The sequence below is a fragment of the Haliaeetus albicilla genome, chromosome 8, assembly GCF_947461875.1.
Source record: "Haliaeetus albicilla chromosome 8, bHalAlb1.1, whole genome shotgun sequence".
NCBI lineage: Eukaryota > Metazoa > Chordata > Aves > Accipitriformes > Accipitridae > Haliaeetus > Haliaeetus albicilla.
In genome coordinates, this window is record NC_091490.1 from 17,291,331 (window position 1) to 17,318,776 (window position 27,446).

General features: G+C 38.1%; 1 protein-coding gene across 5 annotated transcripts; it reads left to right on the top strand.

The window, feature by feature from the left end:
- The first annotated feature begins 18 nt into the window (after window positions 1-18).
- On the top strand, window positions 19-26,690 carry SH3GLB1 (SH3 domain containing GRB2 like, endophilin B1). Of its 5 annotated transcripts, none has more exons than XM_069789145.1 (11): window positions 19-208; window positions 4,797-4,938; window positions 7,591-7,719; window positions 9,501-9,634; window positions 10,025-10,117; window positions 12,254-12,340; window positions 13,753-13,776; window positions 19,210-19,299; window positions 19,834-19,934; window positions 24,984-25,215; window positions 26,217-26,690. In XM_069789145.1, the coding sequence occupies exons 1-11, from the start codon at window positions 137-139 to the stop codon at window positions 26,322-26,324; spliced, it is 1,212 nt and encodes a 403-aa protein (XP_069645246.1). In that variant the 5' UTR covers window positions 19-136; the 3' UTR covers window positions 26,325-26,690. The 5 variants fall into 5 exon arrangements, with proteins under 5 accessions (XP_069645246.1, XP_069645247.1, XP_069645248.1 ...); XM_069789146.1 differs by having other exon boundaries at window positions 20-208; window positions 12,254-12,292; XM_069789150.1 differs by lacking the exon at window positions 19-208 and adding an exon at window positions 466-486.
- Window positions 26,691-27,446: the final 756 nt, after the last annotated feature.

A 27,446-nucleotide genomic window follows, 5' to 3' on the forward strand; every position in this document is an offset into this window, starting at 1 on the left:
GCGGCCAATCCGTTGCGGCGCCGGGCCGGGCCTGGCACCGCCCCCCGGCGGCTCCCCACAGGGACGGGCCGGAGCGGCTGCTGCCGCCGCCGCCGCGGGTGCCCGGGCTGAGTCAGCGCCCCCTCCCCCGCCGAAGATGAACATCATGGACTTCAATGTGAAGAAGCTGGCGGCCGACGCGGGCACCTTCCTGAGCCGCGCCGTGCAGGTACGGCCCCGGTCGCCCGCTCCTGCGGGGGCCTCGGCGGGACTGGGCTTCGCCGCCGCGGCCCGAGCTGCGGGAGGTGGGCGAGGCCGCGGGCCGGCACCGCGGGGCCGGCACCGCGGGGCCGCCGCTGGCCCCGGCGCGGGGCGTTGGCCGGGGAGCTCGGCTCCGCCCTGGGCCGGGGGAGCGGCGGCCGGGAGGGGCCGGGCCGGGCCGGCGGCTGGGCCCGCCGCGGGCTTCCAGCTCTGAGGGAGCGCCAGGCCTGGCTGCGCTGGCGAGGGGTGAGCCCAGATCTCTGGCCTGGCCGGGCAGCGATGCGCTGCTGTGAGGCGCCTCCTTCTCAAGCCAGCTCCTTCCCCCGCGGGTCCCCTGCTAGCCCCGGGCTTGGCAGGACGCGGGGATTTCGGACAGGCTGGTTGCAAAACAGCTGGCCTCGGGGGGCTGGCGGGGGGGGGGGGTAGCCGAAGATCAGGACAGGCAAAGAGGGGAGGAGGCTCCTGGGCTAGGGGGGGACGAGTTGGGCAGGCATTAGCTGCGGGGAGATACGGTCGGACTTTATACGTGGAAAGGACAAAGGTGTGTCTCGCCTGAAGTAAGCTGGCGTTTTTACTGGCTGCTGAAAATGTATCCCGCTGCCTGATCGTAAAATTCGAGCTCTGGTGTGACACGTGAAAGTATCTGTCTGCTTAGGCTTTGGGGGTTTGTGTGAGCTTTAGTATCGTTTTTTAAGCTTGTTCGATAGCCCATTGTTTCTGAATCGGCCTGCCCCTTTCTTCACGCTAAGGGCACTATAATTGGCTTTTGTTTTTTAGCTGTTGTCTTGAGCCGTAATCCCCTTTCTTTATATAATCAAACCTGAACAGATTTCCTGTAGGGAGGTGGACATCCAAGCAGTGCACAGTAATCCACTTTGGTTTCTCTTGAGTTCTCGCTGGGTCACAGTCAGGTTTGGAACGTGGTTAAACTTCTTATCTGGTCCGATCGGTCTTATGTACTGCCCTAAATCTCAATATTCAAGCAGAACCAATGATCAGCAGCACAGCAGAGCTCTGAAAATGCAAACTCGTCAGAAAACATTGTTGTTCAAATTTAAATGAACTTAAAGCAGTCGTTGTGGCTTCTCTTTGTGATGGAGGTCTTTCCATGCTCCCCCCGCCCCGCCCCGCCCCCGGCTTCTAGGTCTACATGTTTCCCAGACCATCTCTTCCTTTCCAGCCTCCACCCCTTTCCCTTTTCTTGCTGGACAAGAAAAAAAAGGAGATGCAGTTCACCCTTTATTGTAAGATCCTGTGATGGGATGTTGTGATTTCATCTCTTGAGTTTTTACATTTAAATCAGCTTATTGCATTAGATCTAATGTAGGTTTTTGCAGTCTGTCAGGGTTTAAAGGTGGTGTGAACTGTGGTTTACTCCACTATGTGGTATCTGTATTGTTTGTTTACATCTGAATAGCTACATTAGTTATCTGCTTAATCTAAACTAAAATTCAGTGGAAATGTGGAAGTAGTAATTTTGCTCTACCAGCTGCTACTTTCCCCTAAAACGAGAAGTTTAATGAAGCCATTGAGGGGGAGGAGCAAATCCCTAACATGTTCTTACAAACTAACTCATGTTCTCTGTGCTACTGTTGCTTCCCCTGTTTTTTTTTAAAGTTACTATGTAAGGCCTACACATAATATTGATTAATTTTGTGGATTATTTTAAAATATAATCTGGGTGTAGATTTTGTGTCCTCTAGTAAAAATTACAGTTCTGTATATTGAGATAAACTCTTATGTTCAGGCATCACCAGATGATGTGATATGACATGACACTAGTTGCTTTGGGATATTAGAAACAAATAACCCCACCAAACCCTATGAAACAGTTCAGCAGCATAATATGGTATGTAGGAAAATCACTTAAAATTTCCATTTCAATTTGTAAGATGGTGAACATCTTGTTAGTGTTTCTCAGCCTTGTCAGACTTTTCTGTTACAAAGGGATTGGGGCTGTTTTACCCACAACTACCTGATATTCATGTTCCAGGAAACTTGTCCCTTCTGTGGGTGAGATTATACTGTGTTCAGACTGACATATTCTAGTTAGTAATTTACAGAAAAATCAAGCTTACTGGCCATCTTCATCCAAAGTCTACCCTTCCTTCTGGCAGGCAGAAAATGCTTGAAGGAGTCATTCTCAGTCAGTCTTGCAGTAGTTGCAGTTTGTGGAACAAAGTAGTGAATGATTATAGTTAGGGATGTTTGAGACAAAATAAATAATTTTGTAGAGTATAGTAATAAGAGTGGGAGTCCTTCCTCTTGCCAGGCTGTGTAATTGACAAGCTGCCTGCTTAGTGATCGGGAGCGAGCTGGCCTTTTACTCTTTGGTAGCAGAAACACTTTTATTGTTCATGACTTCTACCTGAAGTTAGAGGCTTATCTTAATGTAATTTCTCCTTCTAGTAATTTTGCAGTGTAGACTTGAAATGTCTATTGGGCTGAGATAACCCAGTTGTATACAAAATGGTACAACTTCCTTCTGTGTTAGCTGGTCATATTCAGGCAACTTTTGTATATATTTTGAATTTAATAAAGATAGTTAAATTTAATAAAGATAGATGTCTTACTGATATGATTTATTCCATCAAGTGCTTACATTAAGTATCTCAGTATGACATGTTTTAAGCTTTAATAAAAATGAAAACAAAACTCCTAGAGCTGTAATCAAAGTAGAAAATCATTAGTATCTGCCTATCTTGGAACACTTTTTCTAAGCAGAAGAAAAATTCTTGATTCATAGCACCACCTTCCTTATTTTGTTCTTATCCTTAAGTGACAGAGTAATGTCTGAAAAAGGACATAAACCAGAAAGACCAGTTCAAATTTAGGTTTCAGGGTAGCTGAGATGGGAAATCAGTGGCAGCATTGTTGCATTGAACTGATGCTGGAAACTATTATTTACCATGCTGCTCAGTATTGCTAAAATCAAGTTTTTCCTTTAAGTGTATATGTCAAATCTAACATTGCAATCTTCACACTGCTGAGAAGATTTGTGGAAATATTAATAGGAAAGCCCATTTTATATACAAATACTCTTCTCTGTAATTAGTAAAAAAATCATTTCAAAACCATTAATATTTTATTGTGATGAATTTGTACAAAGTTTTTGAGAACAACTTAGAGTACCTGACATCTTTTTTAAGGAGCCTTTTAAACGGTCATAGTAATACATCCATAAATAAACTCCATTCTTCCCTATACTGCAACCGAACTTTCTCACGAAGGCAGTTTGCTTTTATGTAGAACTGGAAATGCTCTAGCATTTATTTAGACTTTAGATGTGCATGCTATCAAAGTTGGTTTTATTTTACATCTGATAGACATTTAAACAAACTTGGACAATGTAATTTGCTTGTATTGTATTCTTGTTTCTTACTGCAAGTTTAAATATCCCACCAAAGAACTTGTTAAGAATGAAGTTTGACAGTCAAAAATGCTTCCAGTCCTATTATGTTCTTAATTGGTAAGCTTGTTAGGGATTTAATCATAAGCCAGGTTCTTCTGAAAATGCCTGACTTTAAACAGGCTGTGGAGTGGTGAGATCATCATTGTCATGAGGAACATGCCTGCTCTAAAGAGAGGCAGGCAAAACCCTCAGTTCCGGTTTTGCTTGGTTCCCTGATGTGAAACGTGTGGCTTCCCCCTCTCCCAGAGAACTGGGATTGAAGTACAACCTGCTTGTGGATTAATAAGAGTTGTCATGAATTTAATATCAACTGAAATGAATCATCTGCTGGATTTACTTAGCTAAATGGAGTTACATTGTATTTCATTGTCACTGAAAACACAGCTTGGAAAAGAACAGCGGAGGTCATCTTTCTGTTTCTGTAAGGCATAACAGGATCACATATCTAAATAGTTCATCAAAACGTTAATTTGTCCTATTCTAAAGAGCAAAACACACCCCATCCCCAAAGATATATATTCCAAAACTTCCCAGAGAAGTCTATTTTAGCTTTTTATCCTTGTCTTTAAAAGTTTTCTCTAATGTCAAATTCTAATTTAAATCTTCATGCTGAAGTTTCAACTCACTGCTTTTTGTTCTGTGTGCTGCGGGCAGGATAACATTTTTTGAAACACATTAAAGGTAGCTCCAATGAGAATCTGTTGTGTCTTCAGGTTTTACTGCGGGAGAAGGGACAAGATTAATTATAAGATATACAAGATTGAAGTAATCTTTTAATGGTCTTCCTTACTGCTGACCTCTTTCCTTTTGGCTTGTGTTTCAAAGCCAAAATTGGACAAAATGCTTCAAATGAGAACTCTCGGTACCAAGTAGAGCAGAGGATTTCTTCATAATGTTGTAAATTACCTTCCTCATCTTGGTCTGATTAACATCCTCCCGTCCCTTTTTTTTCCTGATAGTAAGGGTGTGTTGTTGAACTTAACTTTCAAATATATCCTTAGATTTTTATTGATGACTGGGTAAGGGTTATGTCTTTGAAAACATGATCTGCAACAAATATGAATGAATAGTTACTGTCTTAAACTTGTCCTGGGAAATTATTTCTGTGAACTAACTGGGTATTTTCAACCTGTCTAACTCATAGTTTACGGAAGAAAAGCTTGGTCAAGCAGAGAAGACTGAACTGGATGCTCACCTGGAGAACCTTCTCAGCAAAGCAGAATGCACTAAATTGTGGACAGAAAAAATAATGAAACAAACGGAAGTACTATTGCAGCCAAATCCAAGTAAGAAGCCCTTCAGGTTTTTGTTTGCAACTTTTGAATTAATAGATCTGCTAATGTAAAAGTTTACTGCAATAGGTATTGCATAAGGTATGACTAAACATAGTATTTTTAAAATACGAAGGTTGGAGTTAGGGAAAGCACATTTTGAAGAGCTACTGAGAATCAGAGGCACTGTACCAATTGCTGGTACTTCCGTAACCCTTCAAATGGGAAAAACTTTAGACAGAGCTCTTTAAACTATAGCATTGGTTCCATACTTTGGTCAGTTCTCAGGCTGACTGGTTTTTGAGGTGTTTCCAGTTTAATTGATTTTCCCACTCTAATTCCAGAAGTCTTAGGTAGCTGTAAGAACTCTGAAGTTCTTCATGGGGTAGATGCAGTGGCTTAAGAAATTTCATTACTATTTCATTACTCTAAACTGTCTGCACCATACAATTCAGCTTGAAGCAGGCAAGATGAACTTAAATGTCTGTCTTTACAATTCCTTTGCTAAAGAATGGTTAGATTGATACAGCATACTTAGGCAATTCAAAAGTTTCAAATAAATTTTCATCACTGGTGAATCTCTTACTGTAACAATAACAGAAAAAACCATGGGTGGAAGAAATGTAGTTTTCTGGTGTGTTAATTTTATTTGTTTCTTAAATTGCTGCTATGAGTAGTAATGTTGAGGATATCAGTTTCGGACTTATATCCTACAGTTATCTGTGTCATTTGTGACAGTTATACTAGAGTTGGCAGCTATAGGAGTTTGCTTAGTGTATAGATCTAGATTTCAGGTCAGGACCTGGTCTTTAGTCACTGGGTGAACTACTTTTACCAAAAAAAAATTGAAACCTCCTTTATGTTCGCTCAAATGATAGAATTATAATACCGCTAATACCTCTGCACTGAAAACATAAATATTCTCCTTGTAATGATGTACTGAGTTAGTATTTATTAGCACAGGTAAACCATACACTGATAGCACTTCTCTAATGCCAAATAGATAAATTCTTTATAATGCTTATCTTAGAAGTATTATTTTGGAAGACAGTTGCATCCTTTAGTTCTATAAAGGATGGAACTTTAGTTCCATAAAAGCAGTATTTAAAAAACAAACATAAAAACCAAAACAACTAATCCTGTGGGAAGGATGCAATAGAACTAAAAGAATATTCTGGCTCAAGTTTCAACTTTTGTCTAGACCAGAGGAAATAGTTATCTTGTTCATTTAATTCAGTACTTGTAATAGCTATTGACTTTTTCAGAAACTTGTAATTGTAGAATATCGAATCACTAACTGAAGGCAGGTAGAACTGTGTGAGGAAGATTGAGTTGAATGATAATGTATGGTAGTATCTCAGTTATGCTGACCGGTCAATTTTCTGATGTGTAAAGATACTCAGCATTAAGCAGTGGTCTTCATCAGTGAATGTAACTTCAGCTTTTTGGCAGCCTACTTGGGAGGACTATCACATGCTGTAGAGAGCTTCTTTTGGTTGTTAATAGAGCAACTGTGTCTTGGAGAGGAAAAATGCCTTTCAGTCACATTTTTAATTGTACCTTTAGGTCAGACCCATGTAATAGTCCATTAATTTTGGATTACTTTTCAGTTCTTTTGTCATTTAGTCAAAAATAAATATTATGGATAGATTAAATTAAAACCAATGAATTTGGATAATTTTTAGTTCACCCTTGGTGCCAGGGAATGTGCTGGTACCCATGTTTGTCTCTGTCAGGTTGATTTTGGTAACCTTCATGAGAGAGTAACTTAATCCAGTGCTGATGAAAGTTGTCTAATTAATAGTATTATTTTTGGTTGCATCAAAGTGGCAGGTTTATTCATTGGAGAGCTTCTTTGTGGTTGTCTGTACTATTGCAGGCTGAAATTGGTTCATACTGACAGCATAAATAAAGTGAGCTAGTTACGAAGTCAAAACAGTTGGTCAGGGAAATTGGGTGTTGTATTTGAGGAGTTTGCTATTGTAATTAACAGTGTCTCTGCTTATGTCTGTGAGGCTTTTTCACCCAAGAAGCATACTGTGGCTTAATATTACGAGAAATGGATGGATATTAATGATCATATAGTCATGACAGGTTTTTTTGATAATTTTGCTGCTCAAACTAAGGAAAGATGGGAATACAAAATGAAACATTTTCTAGTATCTTTAGTGGTATCTTTCAAAGCATTTCAAGGAAGCAGGGAAAGTTGGAAAGAGAGGATATAATTTCTGGGGCTACCAAACTTTCAGAATACCTTAACAGGGAACCTACAGTAGTTGTTGAATTAATTCCTACGCTTTTAATTCTAGTGAATGATTTTCACAACTTTTTCCTGGAGGGGGCAAAAAGACTGGTTTTGTTAAGAAGTAGTGTTCTATTATGCTCTTACAGGGAAGACTTCTGGACAAAATTTTGAAAAACTATAAATATGCTGATAGAAGGGAGAGGAAGAGTATAATTTTTCACTTTCACAGGTGACTCTAAGAAACACTTGAACATAGCATGACAAACATGGAATAAAATCAGTTGCCAACAACAGTATCTTCAGCTTAATGTTGTTCACTTAATGTTGAGTTTAATGTTTGGATTTTGAATTTTGTTTGTTTGTTACTATTTCTAACTTGTGTTTTGAATGACAGTAATTATTTCAAATAAACATTTTTTTAGATGCCAGAATAGAAGAATTTGTCTATGAGAAGCTGGACCGTAAAGCACCAAGTCGCATGAATAATCCAGAGTTACTAGGCCAGTATATGATTGATGCTGGGAATGAATTTGGCCCAGGAACAGCCTATGGTAAGTAGAAGTAAAAGATATGTCTTGTATTGCGGAAATGAAAGGGGAAAAATGCACAGCTCTAATTTTTCTTAACAATGTAAAATGATATTTCTTGTCTTCCTCTAGATGAAACAATTCGATTACTTTTGTATCAGTTTGAGATGACCTGCTGTATAACTTTGAGCATTAGGAGGTCAATTATGAGGTTTCTATCCAAATCTAGAAATAGAACCTGCTGTTGGAATGATAACAGTCTTTGTGGATGGATAACTTTCTTACAAGAACGAATAATTCTGGAATTTGGTTTCCTCGTTAAAGGAACACACTTGCACATCTAACAACATTTATGCATTTTATTTGTGGAGTGAAAATGTTATCTGAAATTAACTTCTTTAGAAAGAAGCCTCTCTAACTTTACAGTACTACTGCTTTTCTTATTATATATTTTGCTAAAGATGAGAGTGTAGAACATAATCTAAATTTTCTTCCTTCTCCAGCAAATTTATGTACCTATGATAGGGGATTGGGGGTGCTATATCTAATGTTTTTACCCTGGCATTAGTTAGAAAGTGTAATTCTAGTGTTCTCTACAACAAGACTCTTAATGTTCCTGATAAGTTAAATTAACAGCTAAATCTATTAACCAACTGAAATGCATAGGTGTCTATGTATATAATATAGTCTGCAATCAAAGTCTGAGTTAGCTCTCTTTAGTTGCTTTCTTCAAAATTGCAGTGGGAGGTAAAACTTTGGTTCTGGGAAGAATGAGTTCTTTATATCTGGAAATAATGGTGTTCCTTTTCAAAAGAAGGAAAGTGCACTTAAAAAAAAAAGGTAAATGTTTTATAGAAGACTTATGGACACAAAATCAATAATGGCAGGCTTTGTTCCTCTTACTTCCACGTGGTTTTATGCCGTTATCTGTGGCCTTCCTTCTGATCATCAGCCTCAAGTCTTGCTTTTTAACATCAAATAAAGTTGTACTTACAGGCACATTATCCCTTAACTTGCAGAATTTTTAGAGTTCAGGCAAGTAAAATCTATTATCATAAAGATAGATACGCTATTAGCCTTCATATGGTGACACAAAATATTTTAGTTCTCTGAAAACTTAGTGTCTTTTCTAACTCAGCCCTGTCAGTCTGTTGAAACATGATAATAATAACTATATTCTTGATACACTAACTTCAGTTTCAATACCTAGCTCACAACCAAATTTCAAAGTATTGTTCAGTTAATGTACAAATGCATATTTAGAAGTTGGAGTAGATGGGGGCAGGGATAAGCACATTATTTTCCAGTAGCTAAATGAGCTTTTTCCTTGCTACCAACTACTCTTGACTTAAACAAAAATATGGTATCAGGGGAGGAGGTTGTTGGATTAAAATAAGTAGGTACAATATCCGGTTCTAGAATAGGTGTTCACAATGGAGCTGCCATAGTTGGTGCCACGTCTACAATGCTGTGTCTGTTCTCATTAAAATCTTGCCTTGACCTGTCACTGTTGTTAATAAAAATTGTTTGGTTTGGTGTGTGGGTTTGTTTGGTTTGGGTGGTTGTTTATTTGGGGGCGGGGTGTGTGGTGTTGTTTGGGTTTGTTGGGTTTGGGTTTTTTTGGTTTGTTGGGGTTTTTTTTGTGGCTTTTTTTTTTGTAGCTGGTTTGGATTTCTTCTGAAAGCCCTTGTGATGGCATTGGCTTATCTTTCAAACTGCTGGCCTAAACTTTCCTGCCTGTAGAAACCGGTTTTGTTAACCACCTGCCTGAATTACTATGAAGCTAACATTTTTTTCCTTTGCAGGAAATGCACTTATTAAATGTGGAGAAACACAGAAGCGTATTGGGACAGCAGACAGAGAACTAATTCAAACTTCTGCTATAAACTTTCTCACTCCCCTGAGAAACTTTATTGAAGGAGACTACAAAACTATTACTGTAAGTTGAATTGTGCATTCTTCAGCATTTCACACCAATTGTAATTGTAAATTTTAAAAATGAAGTAGTAGATAATTGTGCACTATTGCTTTCTTCAAACTAATGTAGGAAAAACTCAGGTAGAATTTGTGCCTTCAGTGTATTTTCCTTCCTTTTGACCAGGTAAAATCAAAATAATTCTGAAAACTTGCTTTTTGTAACTATTGTTCTATTAAAAGTATGTATCTTGAGTATAAAATGTGTGAGAATAATTAAGGTCTAATTCTGCCTCTCTGTTCAGCTGAAGAACCTTTTTGCACTTGATACGTCATTAAAAACTTTCCAAGTAGACAGGCTTTTGCTTTTGAGTATGTGTACCTATTCTCACAAACTAACCTAACTCACTTTCAGAAAGAACGTAAACTATTACAAAATAAAAGACTAGATTTGGATGCAGCAAAAACCAGATTGAAGAAGGCAAAAGTTGCAGAAGCTCGAGCTGCAGTAAGTAGAATTTTTTTTTTTAATTCATCCATTACTTTTAAACTTATTGGTGTATATTTATAAACTCGACTGCTTGATTATGTTTTCAGTCCTAGTTTCTTACACTCACTATTTTTCTAGATGATACTTTATAAGAAATGCCTCAGTGGAACACAAGGAAACAAAAGCAAATTGCTGATCAAGGTGTTGGTCATCTATTTTTAGATGTTCCATCAAGTTGAACTTACTTGACTCAAGTAACTATTCTCCCCTTGTTCTGTACTAGATGAGCCTATACTGCCAAAAATGACTTGCTACAATCTGCCAAGATGGTTGTAAACACAAATCATTCAGAGGTCAAGTTTTGGCATTTGAACCTCTACAAGTGTTGAAGCATATGTATAATTACTTCCAACTGATGAACCTATCTATACTTCATTTCTCTATATCAAATATTTGTAGTTTACTCTTTCTATATTGTTTACTATTTCACACCACCAAACAGGGTGAGACTTTTTAAAAGTCGCATCTCTTAACGATTCTTATTCCCCCAAGAAATGCTTGTTCAAGGAGATTAAAATTACTATAAACTAAAAAGCTGTTGCTTTTTAAACTCTTAAAACACCTCTAAATGGAAGAATAGATGATTGAATGCATGCAATTTCAGCAGAGTACGCTTATAGTATTTTTCATAGCTATCCTTTGACTGCATTCCGAAAAGTGCAGCAGGTAATGATGGGTAGTGAAGTGATTTTTCCCATAAGGGTTAATGCAGCAGGGGTCATGTGCGCGGATGCTGCGGGAGTACAGGCAATGTAAGTATGCAGGGACAGAGTACATGATGAAGAGGCAGAAGCAGGACTGTCATATTTTCCTGGCTTTTCTAAATGGGTCACCGTCCTGAAAGATCTTAGGAGCATCATCTCTGAGACAGAGCTTTGTAGATGAAGCACCTTGCATCTTTGGGATGGTGATCCTTCTAAAAAAACAATGTCATCTCTACCTGACAGTTCTGCTTCTATGTCTCAATCCTCCATGTCATGCACACTGTCCCTGTATTTAAATTGTCTGTATTTTCTAAGTCCATGCATGCATTTCTCCTTACATTATGTAAATTTTATGCAAAAAGTTTACTTCTCTACTTGTCGAGCTTTCTTAATTTGTAAGACTAACAATGGAGAGCAAAGTAGGGTTTTGGTCAGCTAGTAGTGGAATTTGGAAGCAATGAATAGAGAAGCAATGGATAGTAAACTATTCCTTTGCTTGTATTTGTTCATAGTTAAGTTTCCAAACAAAAACAGTATTTTCATTATTAACTTCCTCTGTGGTGTGGTAGCAGGCATATACCTTACTTTCTAAAGCAATAGAAAGACCATAAGGAAATTGCCCTTGAGCTTAGTGTTAAAAGAAAGGCTCTAAATTTGAGTTTTAGTTCCATCACCAGTGTAATATCTAGAGCTTGGTGCTTGGACAAAATTATTGGCAGTTGCTGCTGCTACTACTTGCCCAGTCTTAAATAATCATATAGCAAGTAATTCACCGATTTATGCACAAATGATTTAGTGCTGGTAGAGTATGAAACTCTAGGCCTCTTACTTCACTGCCTTGCCTATACTTCAATTTTAATTACATTTTAACAGCAGTGTGCATGTTTTAGAAGTATTGGATTGTAGAATTCTCAGAGAAGTGAAAAAATTGCATCTCTACTTTATCCTCTGCAATATAGAAATAAGAACTAACCTGGATATAGGTGTGATGCAAATGGTTCATCTTCTGCTGGCTCACTTATTTATGAAGGAAGATATCTGACAAACAGGGCTGAACTGATAGGTTAGCAAAGTGTATTGAGTTATGATGCAAACTTTTATGTTTTACTACTTTCTTAGATAGGATAAAGTGATAAATTGTATCTATATTTGATTATTTTTTTCTGTGTTTAAAAAAAATTAAATATTTGAAATTACATTCTTCCATATTTACTATACAACTGAAGTAGCTTAGATCAGTATTTAAAATAGAAATCTAAACAGTTTTGTGTATCTGTATTCTGTTCACAGTCTTGCTTAGCTTAAACTTGTAGTGTTTTGTGCCAATAATCTGGTCATCTGCTATATTCAGTGTTGTAACTTGCTTTTGTCTTTTATCTATGCACTTAAGCAACTAAACACCTCTCAGCCTGAAGAGAATAACATTATGGTAAATGTCTCTTACGTGCTCAACTTGCTGCATGTAAAATGGCTAAAGGTTTGTTGGCCTCCTGTGTTCATTCATTTTCCTATCAAATGTTTCCTCTTGCTATCCAGCTCATTTGGTCTTGTTTCAGATGTTTTCCATTCCAAACTGGATTGGTATAGTGTACTAAATACACTTATGTCAGTACAACATCAGATGTTGTTTTTATCAGAATATTTCTGATAATCTGAAGTATACAGCATTATATTCTAATTTCTATGAGTTTATGAATTAGGATGCAAAGGAGTTGATTTTTTTTTTATCACTTCTGAAATTAATTTCACCCATTGGAGGGAAAGGAATTATTTCATTCTCCTGGTTTTTTAATATGAGTAGGAGTGCATTATGTGAAATAGCCAGGAATAAGTAGAAATTATTCCCTTCAAGCAATGTTTCACAAATAATCAAAACTGAATTAATAAATTAATGGCTTAACTTAGAGTACAGTATATCCTAAACTTGTTGCAACACTCATTAATGCAGCTGGTTTTAGCACCATAATTGTGAAAGTGGAAAAGGAAGGGGTTAATTAATTATGTACAACATAGACTGTGCTGTTCAGCCTGTCCTGCTTTGGGTCTTGGATCTGCACAGCATAGCGGGTCTCATCTCAATTAGTGTTCCAGATTTCTCAGTCATGATCAGATAAAAGAGCGAATAAACTTGTTTGTTACAAATTGCTTCTGCAACCTTTATACACATTTCTTCCTACTGAAGTCCTGATTGTGTCATCTTAGAACTGCAGAAAATGAAGGTTAAAGGAGAACTGCATTACAAGAGTGAATTGGGACAGCAAACTGCAGTAATTAATTTCTGAAGTAAATTCCTTGCAGTTGTATGGTTTTGCTGTACTACTTGCTACTACTTTAATACTCAGTTTGAGATACCTCTGTAGCATTTTAAATTAAATTTAGGTTTCAGTAAGAATGCTTGTGAAATAGGAAACCAGTAATGGAATTAGCAAGAGAAATCATTCATTTGTCTGTTTCAGTCTTTACTTAACATGGTGTTAAAATGAGAATAGCTTTCCATAGTTTTCCAATATTTTAACACATTAAGGTAACTTAAATTCCTCCATAAGGTAATTTAGTTTGTCTCATTCATGTAATTTTCTAAGTAGTTATGTCTTCTGTTGTAATAGCCTGTTTTAAATAGATTCTTGTAACATAGAAGTTCTACGAGTCTCATACTCTTCAGTATCTAATTTATTTCACAGATACAGTGCTATCCATACTTTTTGTAGTTTCATTGTACATGAAGTGCTTTGGGCAACTGACTTATAGCACTCCTCAATTCCCTGTGAAGTTCTGAGGACAGGAAAGTAGTTAAAAGCCTAAGTATGGTTGCATCCTGTATTAAAGTGCCACCAATGTCTCAAGTTTGTATGTTTTTATTTTTTCCCCCCTACTCTTAATGCTGACTAGATATGGGCTGAGGAGGTGACAAAAGTAAGTAAACAATTTAGAAACTGCAGAATTCTGAAACCATAACTTGTGCTGATCTAATGTAATAAAGGATATTGCATGTTGTTGATTTCAATCTAATGCTGGCAGCCTGATGCATTACATCAGAATACACTTGTTCCCTCTGGGGCTTTTCTAACTCCACTGGTGAAACAATGCCTGGGGCTTGTTTTATAGTAAGCTGTTTCTGGCTAACTGTCACTTAGTACCATATGATTCTCATGTGACAAGACTACAGGACTTGTCTCAAAATTTACTGGTATGGCATCCTGTTAAAAATGACCTCCTAAGAATTAGCTTATCTGAAGATTTTCAGAAAGTAATCTAAACTGTCCTGAAAAACACTGTTCTTCAACTTTTACCCAGAACATGGAACAGTAACTAAAATGCTGGAGTGCATGCAAGAAATTCAGAGCAAACTCTGTTTTGGAGGGGTTTTGTTTTGCTGGGTTTTTTTTGTTTCACGTCTTTCTCCCAGTGTCACTAGAGAATGCTGTGCTTACCTTAAGCAACTGAAGTTAGGAGGTAGGCACATCTGAAAACTGTACGTGGACTGAAGGCTGGTTCATAAATACAGCATTATCCTTGAGATGGGGGCTGCACCCTTCTCTTGTCATGCCATCCCTTGCACAAGGACAAACTCAGTGGAGCTAATGGCGTGTTAGGCAACAGCTGCTCCAGTGCCATGAGAAGGGCTGTTATCAGGCTTACTGGCTCTGACAAAGCAGTATTGGGAACAGGCTGTGAGAGGCTGTGCTAACAGTTAAGAAGAAATTTCTTAGGGGATTTCTATAGAGGAGGGGATATAAAAGTTAAGGGTAGCAATAGAAAGTAAGGGTAGCTGGAGGGCAGGGGCTTTGTATGGTTCTTAAAAGGGGACTAGATAGGCAGCTGTGGGAGGTGTAGGGAATTGCTATTAGAAGCTGGGACATGGAGCTTTGGGTGAAATCTTTGGGCTTGTGAGAGAAAATAAACGAAGGCTTTTTCTGTTCCAGGTTTCTCCGAGTTATGGTGCAGACAGGGGAGTATATGTGTAGAGTGTGAGAGTTTAGGGGGAAGAAAGAATTTAGAGATTGAACTGTAAAAGGAGGGTTAGGTCAGCTTTGATCCCAAAGTTTGAGAATTATTTTACTATTTAAGTAAAAATTTGGAAGCAGCAAACCTGTCTGCTGGAGTACTTGGTACTGTTTCAGGGAAAAAGATGGCAGGGAAGCAGTATTGCTGTAACGAAAACTAATCTTGAATCTGTAAGACAATGATGAATAGAACTATTTGCTTTTCAGAGATGATGACAAGCAACTTTTAAGGATAGTGAAATCTAACAGATTGTGTCTTGGAGAGAAAAAGAAATAATAAAAGTGCTTAACCATAGCATAAAGGAGACTAAAAGCTTTAAATCTTGTAACAAATTACATAATTCAAGCTTCCCTTTTTTAAAAGCAGAAACTATTGAGAAGAAACTGCAACATACATGTTCTGCCAAATAAACAGTAATTCATCCAGGTTTCTAAAGGCAATCTGTCCTTCTGTGTTTGAAAGTTGGAGAAACAGATTCATAGATGTTTTCAGTTTACATCTAAGAAATGTCCCAACAAGGATTTTGGACTGTCCAGTGATCTCTAGATCAATTACGGGGTTTTTTTGAGTTAGAACAAAAGGTCTGCATGGTGTCAATGACAAACTTTCTTCAGTTTAACTTCCCCTCTGAAATGTAGAATTAGAGGATGTTAAATACCGTACTATAAAACACATAGGGTGGGTACCGATATTACACACTTTATAAACATGAATTTTGTTAGGAATCTTCTGAGGTGTCTGGTGCAGTCAAGGGGAAGAGCAGAGGCTTTTAGCATCTGTTCAGCATGTTGAGGTTAGACTGGTTTTCAGCATCAAGAGGAGCTTTTCTCTTTTTGCTACGAAGGAGACAAGGAGACACAGCTATATTGGGTAGCAAGAATATATCCATTATCACTGTTTTGCTAATAGCATGTCTAATAAAACGACGTTAGGAAGGTGATTTTATTTCCTATGCTCTTATGATTGTGTGTTACCCTTTCACTACAGGATTGCACAGTATTTCTGAGAGGTCACATTCTTATGTGAAATTTGGGGAGATTATGAACTTCTGAATGTTCATATTCAGACACTGGGTTCATATTCTGAACTTGAGGAGCAAGTACCATTTTGAGGGATCTTCATGGGAGATAACCAGTGAGGCCTCCTAGTTGTTCTAAAACCAAAATATGACTGCAGCTGGGGGTCACTGGAAAGTTTAGGCTTGTATGTTGAGCTCTTCATTCTGTTCAGAAACTAAGGTGATCAGGCCATAAACTTCCCAGACTGAAAGTTGGCTGGTTTTCACCTTTACCGTAAGGTGTAGAGTAGATACGCTGTCCTGCTACTGTTCACCTAGAAGTACTGAAAATAGGGATAGGCAAAACAGATTAAACACATCATCACATAGTTCAGTTTATGTAAATCTGTACAAAGCCAGTATATCAGGCTTTTTTAAAGCAGTGTATTTAAAGTCACTCTGTACTGGCTAAGTTAATACATATTACCACATTACTTGCTTTGCCTTTTCTTATAGAAAATAGTTGATTTGCTAAAATATTGTTGAAACAGATAGAATTATTCTGATGGATATTTCCCGTTCTTATGAGTTCCTATTCTCATGTATTTACTTAGCTGGCAGGAAGAAAGAAACATGTTAGCAACTGCTGATTTCAGAGAAGCAAGAGACTAGACTATTTATCTTCAGATAAATGGTTTACCTATGAATTTGCTGGTTTTTTTAAAGGAAATGAAAATGTTGCTAATACAGAAGGGAATGCTTTTCTTCCCCTCTTGGCTATCAGATCTGCTTTTTTCTTCTGTTTGTTCTTACATTTCTCTCAGGGACTGCCAGATGGATTTCACTGATATTAATACAGATTTAATAGGAAAATTCCAAGCAAAGAGTCTTGCCTCAACAAACTTTGAAAACCTAATTAGTTTGTAACTTGATACATACACTGCTATCTCAGTTTTAAGAAACACACAGTAGTCTATAGCTGCTTCCTCACTGTTTAATTAATGTGTAAGCCTTCCCAGCTGCAGTGACTTCAGATGGAAAAATATTTCTTGGGTAACTGCATCATTCTTCTGTGCCCATTTCTGAGATTAAGATCCTTCCATGCAACTTTTCATATTGATTAACATTAGCGGAATGCAAGAACAGGATGTTTGCAAACACATAAAATCCTTTTGAAACTGATAGCCTATCAGTATCACCTCATGAAGTTTCCTGAAAATATATTTTCTTACTCCGTTTTGTTGAGAACAGTAACTGTTGTGTCTTGGACTTAATGTAGATTTTTGCCTTTGGGTTTGCTTTTTAGAAACAAGCTACTAAATGCATATAAGCATTGGGGCAAGATAGTCCAGATTCCAGGCTGAGGACATTCTGTCTTGGAACAGTAAATCTTAGATATTACAACACATTTTTATGTATTTGTGTGTTTGAGTCCTTCCACGCTCCCCCCCCCCCCCCCCCCCCCCCAAGTACTCTAAAGTAATTTTGGCTTGTGCTAGATGGAAGTCCTTTAAAACTGCTATAATATTGTCAAATTATTTTTAAAATGCTGATAATGACATGTAACATGGAATAAATTTTAATTATTTAAATATGAAACTTCAATCCAATCATTTTAATAGAAATTTTACTCTAATTGAAGTTAGAACATTTGCTATAGTTCGGATTTATTTATTTTTAAAGAGACCTCAATTACAAGCTCCAGAAATGGTTGTAGTAGCTTGGTGGCCAGTATGAGACATTAATTTATGAAATACCCTCTTAACATTGAATATTTATGTACAGCTGGTGGCCATGAAGTTACCTGACAAAAATAATCTGAGGTTTACCCTAAATTATTTGGTCAGAGCCCTGTTAACTTAAAATATGGAAAAAATTTACATTGTACTTGGCTGCCACTGTGTGGTGGGTTGACCCTGGCTTGGAAGCCAGGTGCCCACCAATGCTGCTCTGTCACTCCCCCTCCTCAGCTGGACAGGGGAGAGAAACTATAACAAAAGACTTGTGGGTTGAGATAAGGGCAGGGAGAGATCGCTCACCAATTACCGTCACGGGCAAAACAGACTTGACTTAGGGAAAATTAACTCAATTTATTGCCAATCAAACCAGAATAGGGTAATGAGAAATAAAACCAAATCTTAAAACACCTTCCCCCCACCCCTCCCTTCTTCCTGGGCACAGCTTCACTCCCAAATTCTCTACCTAGCCCCCCACCAGCACTGCAGGGGGACAGGGAATGCGGGTTGCAGTCAGTTCATCACACGTTATTTCTGCTGCTTCATCCTCCTCAGGGGCAGACTCCTCACACTCTTCCCCTGCCCCAGTGTGGGGTCCCTCTCACGGGAGACAGTTCTCCATGAACTTCTCCAACGTGGGTCCTTCCCACGGGCTGCAGCTCTCCACGAACTGCTCCAGCATGGGTCCCTTCCACGCCCTGCAGTCCTTCAGGCACAGACTGCTCCAGCGTGGGTCCCCCACAGGGTCACAAGTCCTGCCAGAAAACCTGCTCCAGCGTGGGCTCCTCTCTCCACAGATCCGCAGGTCCTGCCAGGAGCCTGCTCCAGCGCGGGCTTCCCACGGGGTCACAGCCTCCTTTGGGAACCCACCTGCTCTGGCGTGGGGTCCTCCACGGGCTGCAGGTGGATATCTGCTCCACCGTGGAGCTCCCTGGGCTGCAGGGGGACAGCCTGCCTCACCAGGGTCTTCCCCACGGGCTGCGGGGGAATCTCTGCTCCGGCGCCTGGAGCATCCCCTTCCTCCTCCTTCTTTGCTGACCTGGGGGTCTGCAGGGCTGTTTCTCTTACATGTTCTCACCACTATCGCTGATGGGCTCGGCCTTGGCCAGCGGTGGGTCGGTCTCAGAGCCGGCTGGTATTGGCTCTGTCAGACACAGGGGAAGCTTCCAGCAGCTTCTCACAGAAGCCACCGCTGTAGCCCCCTTCCACTACCAAAACCTTGCCATGCAAACGCAATACACACTACTATACTGACAGAAGCCCTGGTGAAGACACTGTTGTGCCAATGAACACTTGGTTTGTTATTGGGAGAGGTGGCGTAATACCGCTGGCAGAAAAATGCCTTCCTCTTGCATATATTGACTCTACGTGGTAGGCGTCTGATGATAAAACTGTTTGTTGTGTACGTAGGGCCTCAACATTTCTGAACCCCAAATGCAATTACTCTTTTTGCCTAGTAAAGGTCTGCAAAGAAAAAGCACATTTCAAATACCTAAGCTTGTGATTAATGCATTTGTATGAGTAGCTGAGAATCAAATGGAACTGTTGAAGTCGGAAAGTGTAACAGAGTGCAATGTACAAATACTTAATGTGCATCCTTACTTTTAGTCTGAACAGGAAGTACGAATTACTCAGAGTGAATTTGACCGTCAAGCAGAGATTACCAGACTTCTGCTGGAAGGAATCAGCAGCACACATGTGAGTACCCAAAAGGGGTATAGGGGGAAAGTCAAAATCAGGGCACTTTCTAAAAATAACTACAGTAAGCTGCTTGGGATCTTTGGGCTACAAGTTTTCACTTAAGTGTGTTAAAGCATCAAAGCATGTTCTTTTATTTTTTGAATTCTAGTTAAGTATCCACTGAATTTGGCTTTACTCTCCCATTAACCTTAAGCATGCAGGATCTTTCATTTTTATCCTTCAAACTCAGTTTCCTATTCATCAGATCAACTGAATGTTGAAACTACAAAAATGTGCTAAAATATTTATTCTCTTATGGAAACAACGTAGGTAAATGGCATGATGCTTGTACAGCACCTATTTTTTGTGCTCAAATATGTTAATTTTTGTAACTTTTTATCCCATTTCAGTGGTAAATCCAGGCACTGTGCGTATGTGGCATAAATCCCTATATGCTAATATTGGAATTAGCATCTGACTAGGAGACCAGATATTCTAATGCAGTATAGTATTTTTACAGACTAAAAACTTGGATTCTTTACTGTATTGTAGGCACATCATCTTCGCTGTCTGAATGATTTTGTTGAAGCTCAGATGACTTATTATGCACAATGTTACCAATACATGTTGGATCTCCAGAAGCAACTTGGAAGGTAGTAACACTGTAAAAACTTCAGAAAAAACCATTTTTTTCTAAGTGCTTATGAATAGTAGGAAAACTTAGGCAGATATAAGTGGTGAACACACAGGTATGCTGGACTGAAAGGAAATATATCTATTCTCAGGTAATTAATATGTAATTACCACAGTGCAACTACTTCCCTAAGCCTACACACAGCACTAATGCCTTTTGAGGGTTGATTTACTGAGATTTTGTGTATTTGGTAATTGAGGAAGGTAAGCCCATGGTAACCTCATTTAATGGCACAAAAAGGAATTTCTAGAGATTTACTTGTAATCATTCAGTTTTCTTATGCTTCATGCTACAAAACCACTATACAAGGTGGGAAAAGATTTTGTACTGCCTGTAAATTCCTGTTACATCTTAATTTGCTACAGGGTACTACCTGATTTTCAATGAAACTGCATTCTCCACTGTAAGTGAGTTGCCAGCATGGGTATTGTATCTAGGGAGAAATGTAATTTATAATATCTATAATTAGTAATCCAAAGCACTCACAGTGGAATAAGCTAGTTTGTCTGGTTTTACTGTTTAGTGGGTTTAGTATTTTTAAATTAAGAGAAGAAACTGTCTGACATTAGTTTGTGTTCATAGTCCTTTTTGTGTGATTGGTGGTGATGTAGAGATCTACATACTTACTTTTCATAAAGGATCTACATACTTATTTTTCATAAAGTTTCCCTATTCTAATTTTTCTTCACAAATCACCCTTTCTTAGGGTTATACCAGACCACATTCTTTAGGTGCGCATATGCATTGAAGGATTGTCTGTACTTGGAAGTTTACTGTAGTGTCTATTCTAAATAACTGTCTCTATAAAGTATCTCTGTTTATGTTTTTCATGACAAGGAAGTAAAAACAAAAGTGTTATTGAGTTGTGTCCTTTTCCTGACTTGCAGCTTCCTGTGGCGTTTGATTTCCTTTCCTCAGTTTAAAACTGTGATTTCAAAAAAAAGCCACATCTTTTTTGGTAGCGCATAAATGCAAGTTGTAGAATTGATAGCTTGAAAAGAAACATTTACTGGATTAAGGACAAGTGTCTCTTAAATTAGAAATTAAGTCTATTTAGTATATTTATTATACAGAAGTATATTTACACAACTATTTTGAGAGAATGTTTTTAAAATCTGTATAGAAAGCTTTAAGCATAATACCTTAACCTAAGGAAAAATGTATTCCTCTTAAAATCTCTTGATTTAGGATGTACAGCATGTCCAGAACAGCTGTCTTTGTTTAAAATTTGTGTAAACTGCTACCAGGTATAAAAAAGTATATTTGAAGAAAATACTGCCTTTAGGAAAACAGAAGGATTTATCTTTCTGTGGCTGTGATCCGATTAGTAGTTTTTGATAAAATCACTATGACTGCTAGAAGACCAGAAGAATGGAAGCTTTACAAAATCCTAAATGCCTCAAACAGCCAAATGAGTTTCTCTGCCTGTGTGGACTAAACAGTAATGGTATTAAATCTTGGGTGTGTCTTTCCTTCCTTGCGCAAGGAAGTCCCACTGAACTGTAAGAGAGCACTGGGACAGGGTCTCAAGTTGCGCTCCATGCTTTGGAAGAGTTCCTGGGATTATAGGCATATAGTGCATAGCACTTGCATTAAATAAACAGACAAGCAGGATATGGGTAGTGTTCTTTCTATGTTATGCGTAGACAGATATAGCACCAAATAAATAGTTTAGGCAGCTCAGCTAGATTTTACTGGTATTTGCCAGCACTCTGTTGGTTAACAAGGGATATATAGTGCTGAGTTACACATGTTCTTTTCACACATCTAAGAATGACATTGTGCCATATTTTCATATGAAAGCCAAGAGCTGCGAGGGACTTATTTTTATTTTGAAGTTGTTGGTGGACCAGAAGTGTTCAGCCTCTAAGTGGGATGGTTTGTTGCTTGAAACAGAAACCTGGTTCTCAGAATAGTTGCATACTATATGTTTTACCTGGGTCAGAATCTAGGGCATAAACCTTAACCTGGTTCACACTGAGACTATTCAAGTTCCAAAGCTGAGTACTGATTTTCCTGATGTACTTTCCAGAGTCAGCTGTAGGGAAGGTGGGGGAAAAAACTTCAGTTCTCTTTATAAAAATAGACATAGTTTTATGGGTGTTTCTCCTCAGTGCAGCACCAGCTGCTTATCCCTCTACTGCCTCCCCCTCCAGTGGGGCTGCTTAAAGAATCAAATCTCCCGGGTTAAAAGCAATCTCTCTTCTTTTTTTTTTTTTTTTTAGTTCCTCAGAAGGAACTAAACAAATCTATTTCAAATATCCTGGTACTCTGGCTGCTTTTCTTGCTGATAACTGCTTTTGCTCTGAATTTTCTCAGCTTCCCTGACAGCAAAGCCTAAGCTTTGGCATCATTTTTTTTTTTTTTTTTTTTTTCAAATTATCCATTACTAGTCCCCTACTCTACAAGCTGTGAAACTCCTGCTGTTCAAGTGCTCAAAACAAATCCCAGACAACCTCCGTATAGCTGAAGTTTTCCAGTAAGATGCCTACATGTGGCTTTGCAAAAAGAACAGGACTTAATGCTTTACTTACTGATTGACACAGCAGTTATAAAGCTTTGGCTTTCTTTTCCACTACCTGTACAAACCAGTGACCCTTTGAATTGAGCAGAATGATTTACAAGTAATTACTGTGTTAACAGCTAACAGGTTTAGCAGTGTACTAAACAGTAATTTAGCAATATTGAGAAACAGCTGATTGTCATTTAAAATTAAATCCCTCTGCCAACTAATCAAGTAATAAATATATCGTGAGGCACAGCTGAGTTATCTCTAAAAAAAAAAAAAGTGTGGTTTAGTTTTTCTTCCCTTTGTTCTGCTCATTTGATTTGTTCAGCGAACATGGTGAACTGGTTTGAGAAACTAATCTGGCAAATGAAAAAAAAATATTTTTTTTGGTGGAGTTGCAGTCTTCTTGGTGAGTTGAACCAGGTCTTTATGATCAAATGAAGTGAAGGTAAGCCAGAGGGGGAAGTGGGCCTTCCTTGTTTTGACAGTAGTAAACTGCTAACTAAACTCACACCAGTCTCCTGAAAGTCTACCCAATTCTTATATGCAATTCAGTCTAACTGTGAAGGGGCTAGTTCTGTCCTTCATAATATATTCCTGCTGTTTCCCTTCAGTCAGATATAACAATAGCATGCCTGCAAGGTGAACTTGTTTAACAAGCTGTTCTGATGGACAATTAGCAATCTTCTTGATGATTTTTGTTAGATCAGATTGTTGAAACAACTCAAAGCCAACAGATTGCTAGATCTGATTCAAATGACAGAGAATGAACATTTATGCAAAAAAGGAGTAGAGGAGTGGATCCACCCTGTTTGGTGGCAGTGTAAATTTACCAGATTAAGTATCGTGTGAAACTGTAAACTTGTGTGCAGTACTGCTGCAGCCAATACAGACTTGAGCTGCCTTAATTCCACCTATGTTCATGGCCACGTGATCCAAAAATTAGTTGCTGTATTGATAGATTTAGTTTTCACCTGCATCAGCTCCCTAAACTAGCTCCTTTTATGATTATATGAGCACCAGTAATGCTGCAGACATTGTTGTGGGAATATACTGATCTTGATTTATATGGTTAAAGTTGCCACTGAACTGCATCTTCAAGAAGAACTTAACTGGGGAGCATAGGTGGGAAGGGATGAGATGAGACGAGACTGTGTTTTCTGACAGATTCATACACACAATATGAATAGATCTTCGTTATGTCAAAAGAGTAGGCAAAAAAGGGGGGGAGGGTAATATGTCAACACCCCAGGTGTTAATGAAAAAGTATGTAGAAGTTATATGTGGGAATTGACTGACTAGTTGATGTGTAGTCAAAAGGATGGAAGGAAATGCAGCTACAGTTCCATGTCATCCTGACTCAGTCTGTGTTCTACTTGCTGACCCTTTTTTACTTCATCAGCTCCACCACTTTTCAAAACCTTCATTGACCTGCTTTTAAGGTACAATCAGATGAGTGCTGGAACAAAGTAAGGCAGCAAAGGGACAAAGAATTGACTACATCAACTGCTAAATAAATAAGTTTAGTCTGCCATGGAACTGCATCCCAGGTTGTAGGGCAGAGTGACATGAGACAATCTCACAGCTCATCATTGCCCCCCCCTGCTCTTCCATTCCCCCTACTCCACTGCCCTGAAATCTCTTGCTTCTGTGTTCTTCTTTCTGCTCCTTCCACTTTTCAGCCATGTTATTCTGTCCTTTCCCTTGTATCTGCTCTGGCTCTCATCACAGTTTTTAGTAATTCAGCTCATTAACTTAGTAGAAGATTATACACTTTTTTTTTTTACCCTTTTTTTTTTTTTTTTTTTCCAGGCGGGTTAATGAGTTGAATTGACTTCATAGAAGGGTCTGGCAAGCACTACAGCTGGCAATAGAACAAGCAGCAGCTTGACCTAGAAAGGAGGGGCTTAAGTTGATATAAGTTCATCTTTAGTGTAAGAAATATTTTTGGTTTACAGCTTGCAGTTAGCTGAATCAAAGAACTGATTTAGATTACAAAAAAAGGTGTGATTTTTCTTCTTCTTTCAGAGGGAGGCTGTGTTTTTAACCCGCATAATTCCCTGATCTGGTTCACCAGCGCAATCTTTTGTGTAGCCACATAATTGAGGAATAAGCAGGAGGAGGTGGAGGCTACTTTTACTGGCAGAGCTGTCAAAAGAAATGTTGATTAAAATACAGTCTGAATTAAGTCTGACCAACAGTGCTTTCCTGGTTTTGCCTTTTTTTTTTTTTTTTTTTTTTTAAGAGGCAATTACCAAGTTTTTTTAAGGTGTTAGTATTTCTTTTAAAGTATATTGGTTTGATTTATACTACAGGTCAGGAACATGTATCTTTATTTAGGTTTATACAAATATCAGTGCTGTTCTGTTACTACTGTCTACTGGTGTTTATTCTGTAGCTGATAAAAGCAAGAATGCTAATTTAGGCATGGAGGCATGTATAACTCCCCATGTAGAACTGATTCACTCACAAGTCTTTTCGTTTTGTTTTCTCCCACAGCTTTCCATCTACTTTCCTCTCTAACAATAATCAGTCTTCCTCAACTCCTGTGCAGAGTGTTTCTACTCCCTCAGTCTTAGCCTCAGCCTCTGCTTCATTGACTTCAGTAAGCAATTCAATAGTTACTTCAGGCATCAGTGAACTGAAGTCATCAAGTGGCAGCAGAAAAGCTAGAGTTCTCTATGATTATGATGCTGCAAACAGCAGTGAATTATCACTACTTGCAGATGAGGTAAGTGTTTTCTATGTACTTTGATAATTTAAAAGTAAAATCGGAATGCTTGTGACTAGCCAGCGAAGATGTGCTACGTCAAGAAATCTGTGTAGTTGATTTTTTTAATTAAACTTCAATAGTACTCTTAGAGCGTTGTCCTGTACTTATATACCCTAATATTCTGTAGTGAGAATTAACATTTGTTACACCAGCTTAGCTTGCAAGAGCATTTGCTAGACAATCAAGGTGCAATTCTGCTGTCTACTTTTTACTACACCTTTAGCACTGTTATCGATACAGTTAGTCTTTCAAACATTAAATACTGCAATTTGGGAAGAATATGAAAATACAACTGCTTCTTGTTTTGATGGTGATGGTTGTGCTGTGTTTATTCCCTTTCCAATTCAATTGTGCTGTTAAGTCAGAGAGTCTATGCAAAGCAGGCGGAGATATACAATAAAGCAGAGTGCTGGAACAGAGTTCCACTTGGTAATGTGACTGTAGCTTAACCCTGAAGATGACCATCCACAAAAAAATTTTCAGACTTTTTGTTTTTTTCAGTGTGCATTACTTAAACATTTCTATTTGACTTTTTTCTTATCTAGGCAGTGATTTAGGTAGAAGCTGTGACCTAAGATTTCTGTTAAGATGTAGCACATCAACACCGTCTGTCTTTGTCATGCATTTGAAGATCCAACAAACTTTCATTTAATTGCCTGTTAAAGTTGATAGCAATATACAAGATTTATAGATAAAAAAATAGAAAAGAAAGAGTAATTAATAAAATTTCATCAGGAAAAAAAAGGGACTTTAAAATGTTCTACTATATCTACTTCTTTTCAATGGACCAGTGAAATAATTTTTATGAGCACTAGATTAAGTTCCGTGGATGCTCATATTAAATGCTCTATATAACTTGGTTAATCTCAATTCTAAGACCTTGGAAATCACATGAAGGTAGACTGTAATTTTTTTCCAGGCAAGGAAAGGTTATAATTATGTGTTTCTGGTTTTTTTAGGTGATAACAGTGTACAGTATCCCTGGCATGGATTCAGACTGGCTGATGGGTGAAAGGGGAAATCAGAAAGGCAAAGTGCCTATTACTTATTTAGAACTGCTGAACTAAATGGTTGGCCTGAATAAAGACTGTCAATTATGGCGACACATATTTATATACAATTAATGTTCTGTAAGCAGGTTTAAGTGTCTTCCATGTTATTGTCTTGAGGGACAAATACCAGCCATTACAAACTGGCTTTTCTGCCAGCATGGTTGCATGGTAAATACTCTATTCAAACTTAATGTGTTTAAAGCTTTTACTTCATGTGCCAAGAACATGTTTCCTACAGATTTGTTTCTACTGAAGTTTTCACTAATACAAGCTTCTACTTTTGAGTAATCTAGATTGAAAGCAGGAGGTACTGTTTTCTACTGAAATTTTTCATTAATGGCAAAGCTTTTCTTCACATAAAATAAACTTATTGTGAACTGATGCAGGTGTAATGCACGTTATTTGAATAACCAAAACCAAACGTGAAATGTAAAACTTAAAGAAGTCCATATGGTTCTGTTCCCAACACCTGTGGAGCTCAAATGTGCTGAGGCATATATGGCTATCTGCTGAGTAACTTGTGTATTTAATCACCCTTGAAAAATGAAAACAGTTGTGTTCTCTCTGTTGAAAATTTAAGGCAAATTGCCAGTATGTTGAGGTTTTAAACTGCACCTAGGTGAATTGACACAAGCTAGTGACATATGTTCTGACTTGTTTTTAATCTTGCCTTGTATTTTTTCCCTTTAATTGCTTTCCAGAAAAGAGGCTAATTCAGTTTGATTAGTAATTAAGATTCTTTCAACTGCAGATCAGCCTTTATGTTAAATTAAGCACTGCATTTTGCTAACCAAATATGTACTGTCTCTCTACATTTAAGTAGTTCTATAGATGAGCATACATTTGTTCAGATTATAGGTTTTAATGAAAATCTGCTTCCACAATTCTTATGCAACAGTTTATTGTCATGTTCTAAATGGATTCAATTAGCGTTACACTTTTTTGTTTTGCAAGAGGACCTCCTTTAAATATGTGGGATGGAAAAAAATGTTTTGAACCTAAAAATGGCTTTAACAAAGGTAGTATTATTTGCAAAATAACATAACTTTTCCCTAAACATTGCACCCTTTAATGTTTCATAAATAGCAGATTTTTTAAGGCGATAAAAAGATTAAAAGGATAGATTGAGGGGAATCT

Bases quoted from the DNA above. Each gene is read 5' to 3' on its own strand.
- SH3GLB1 (XM_069789145.1), top strand. From the start codon at position 137: ATGAACATCATGGACTTCAATGTGAAGAAGCTGGCGGCCGACGCGGGC. The intron at 209-4,796 runs GTACGGCCCCGG...TCTAACTCATAG, and splicing joins TCCTGAGCCGCGCCGTGCAG to TTTACGGAAGAAAAGCTTGG. The intron at 10,118-12,253 runs GTAAGTAGAATT...TATGCACTTAAG, and splicing joins TTGCAGAAGCTCGAGCTGCA to CAACTAAACACCTCTCAGCC.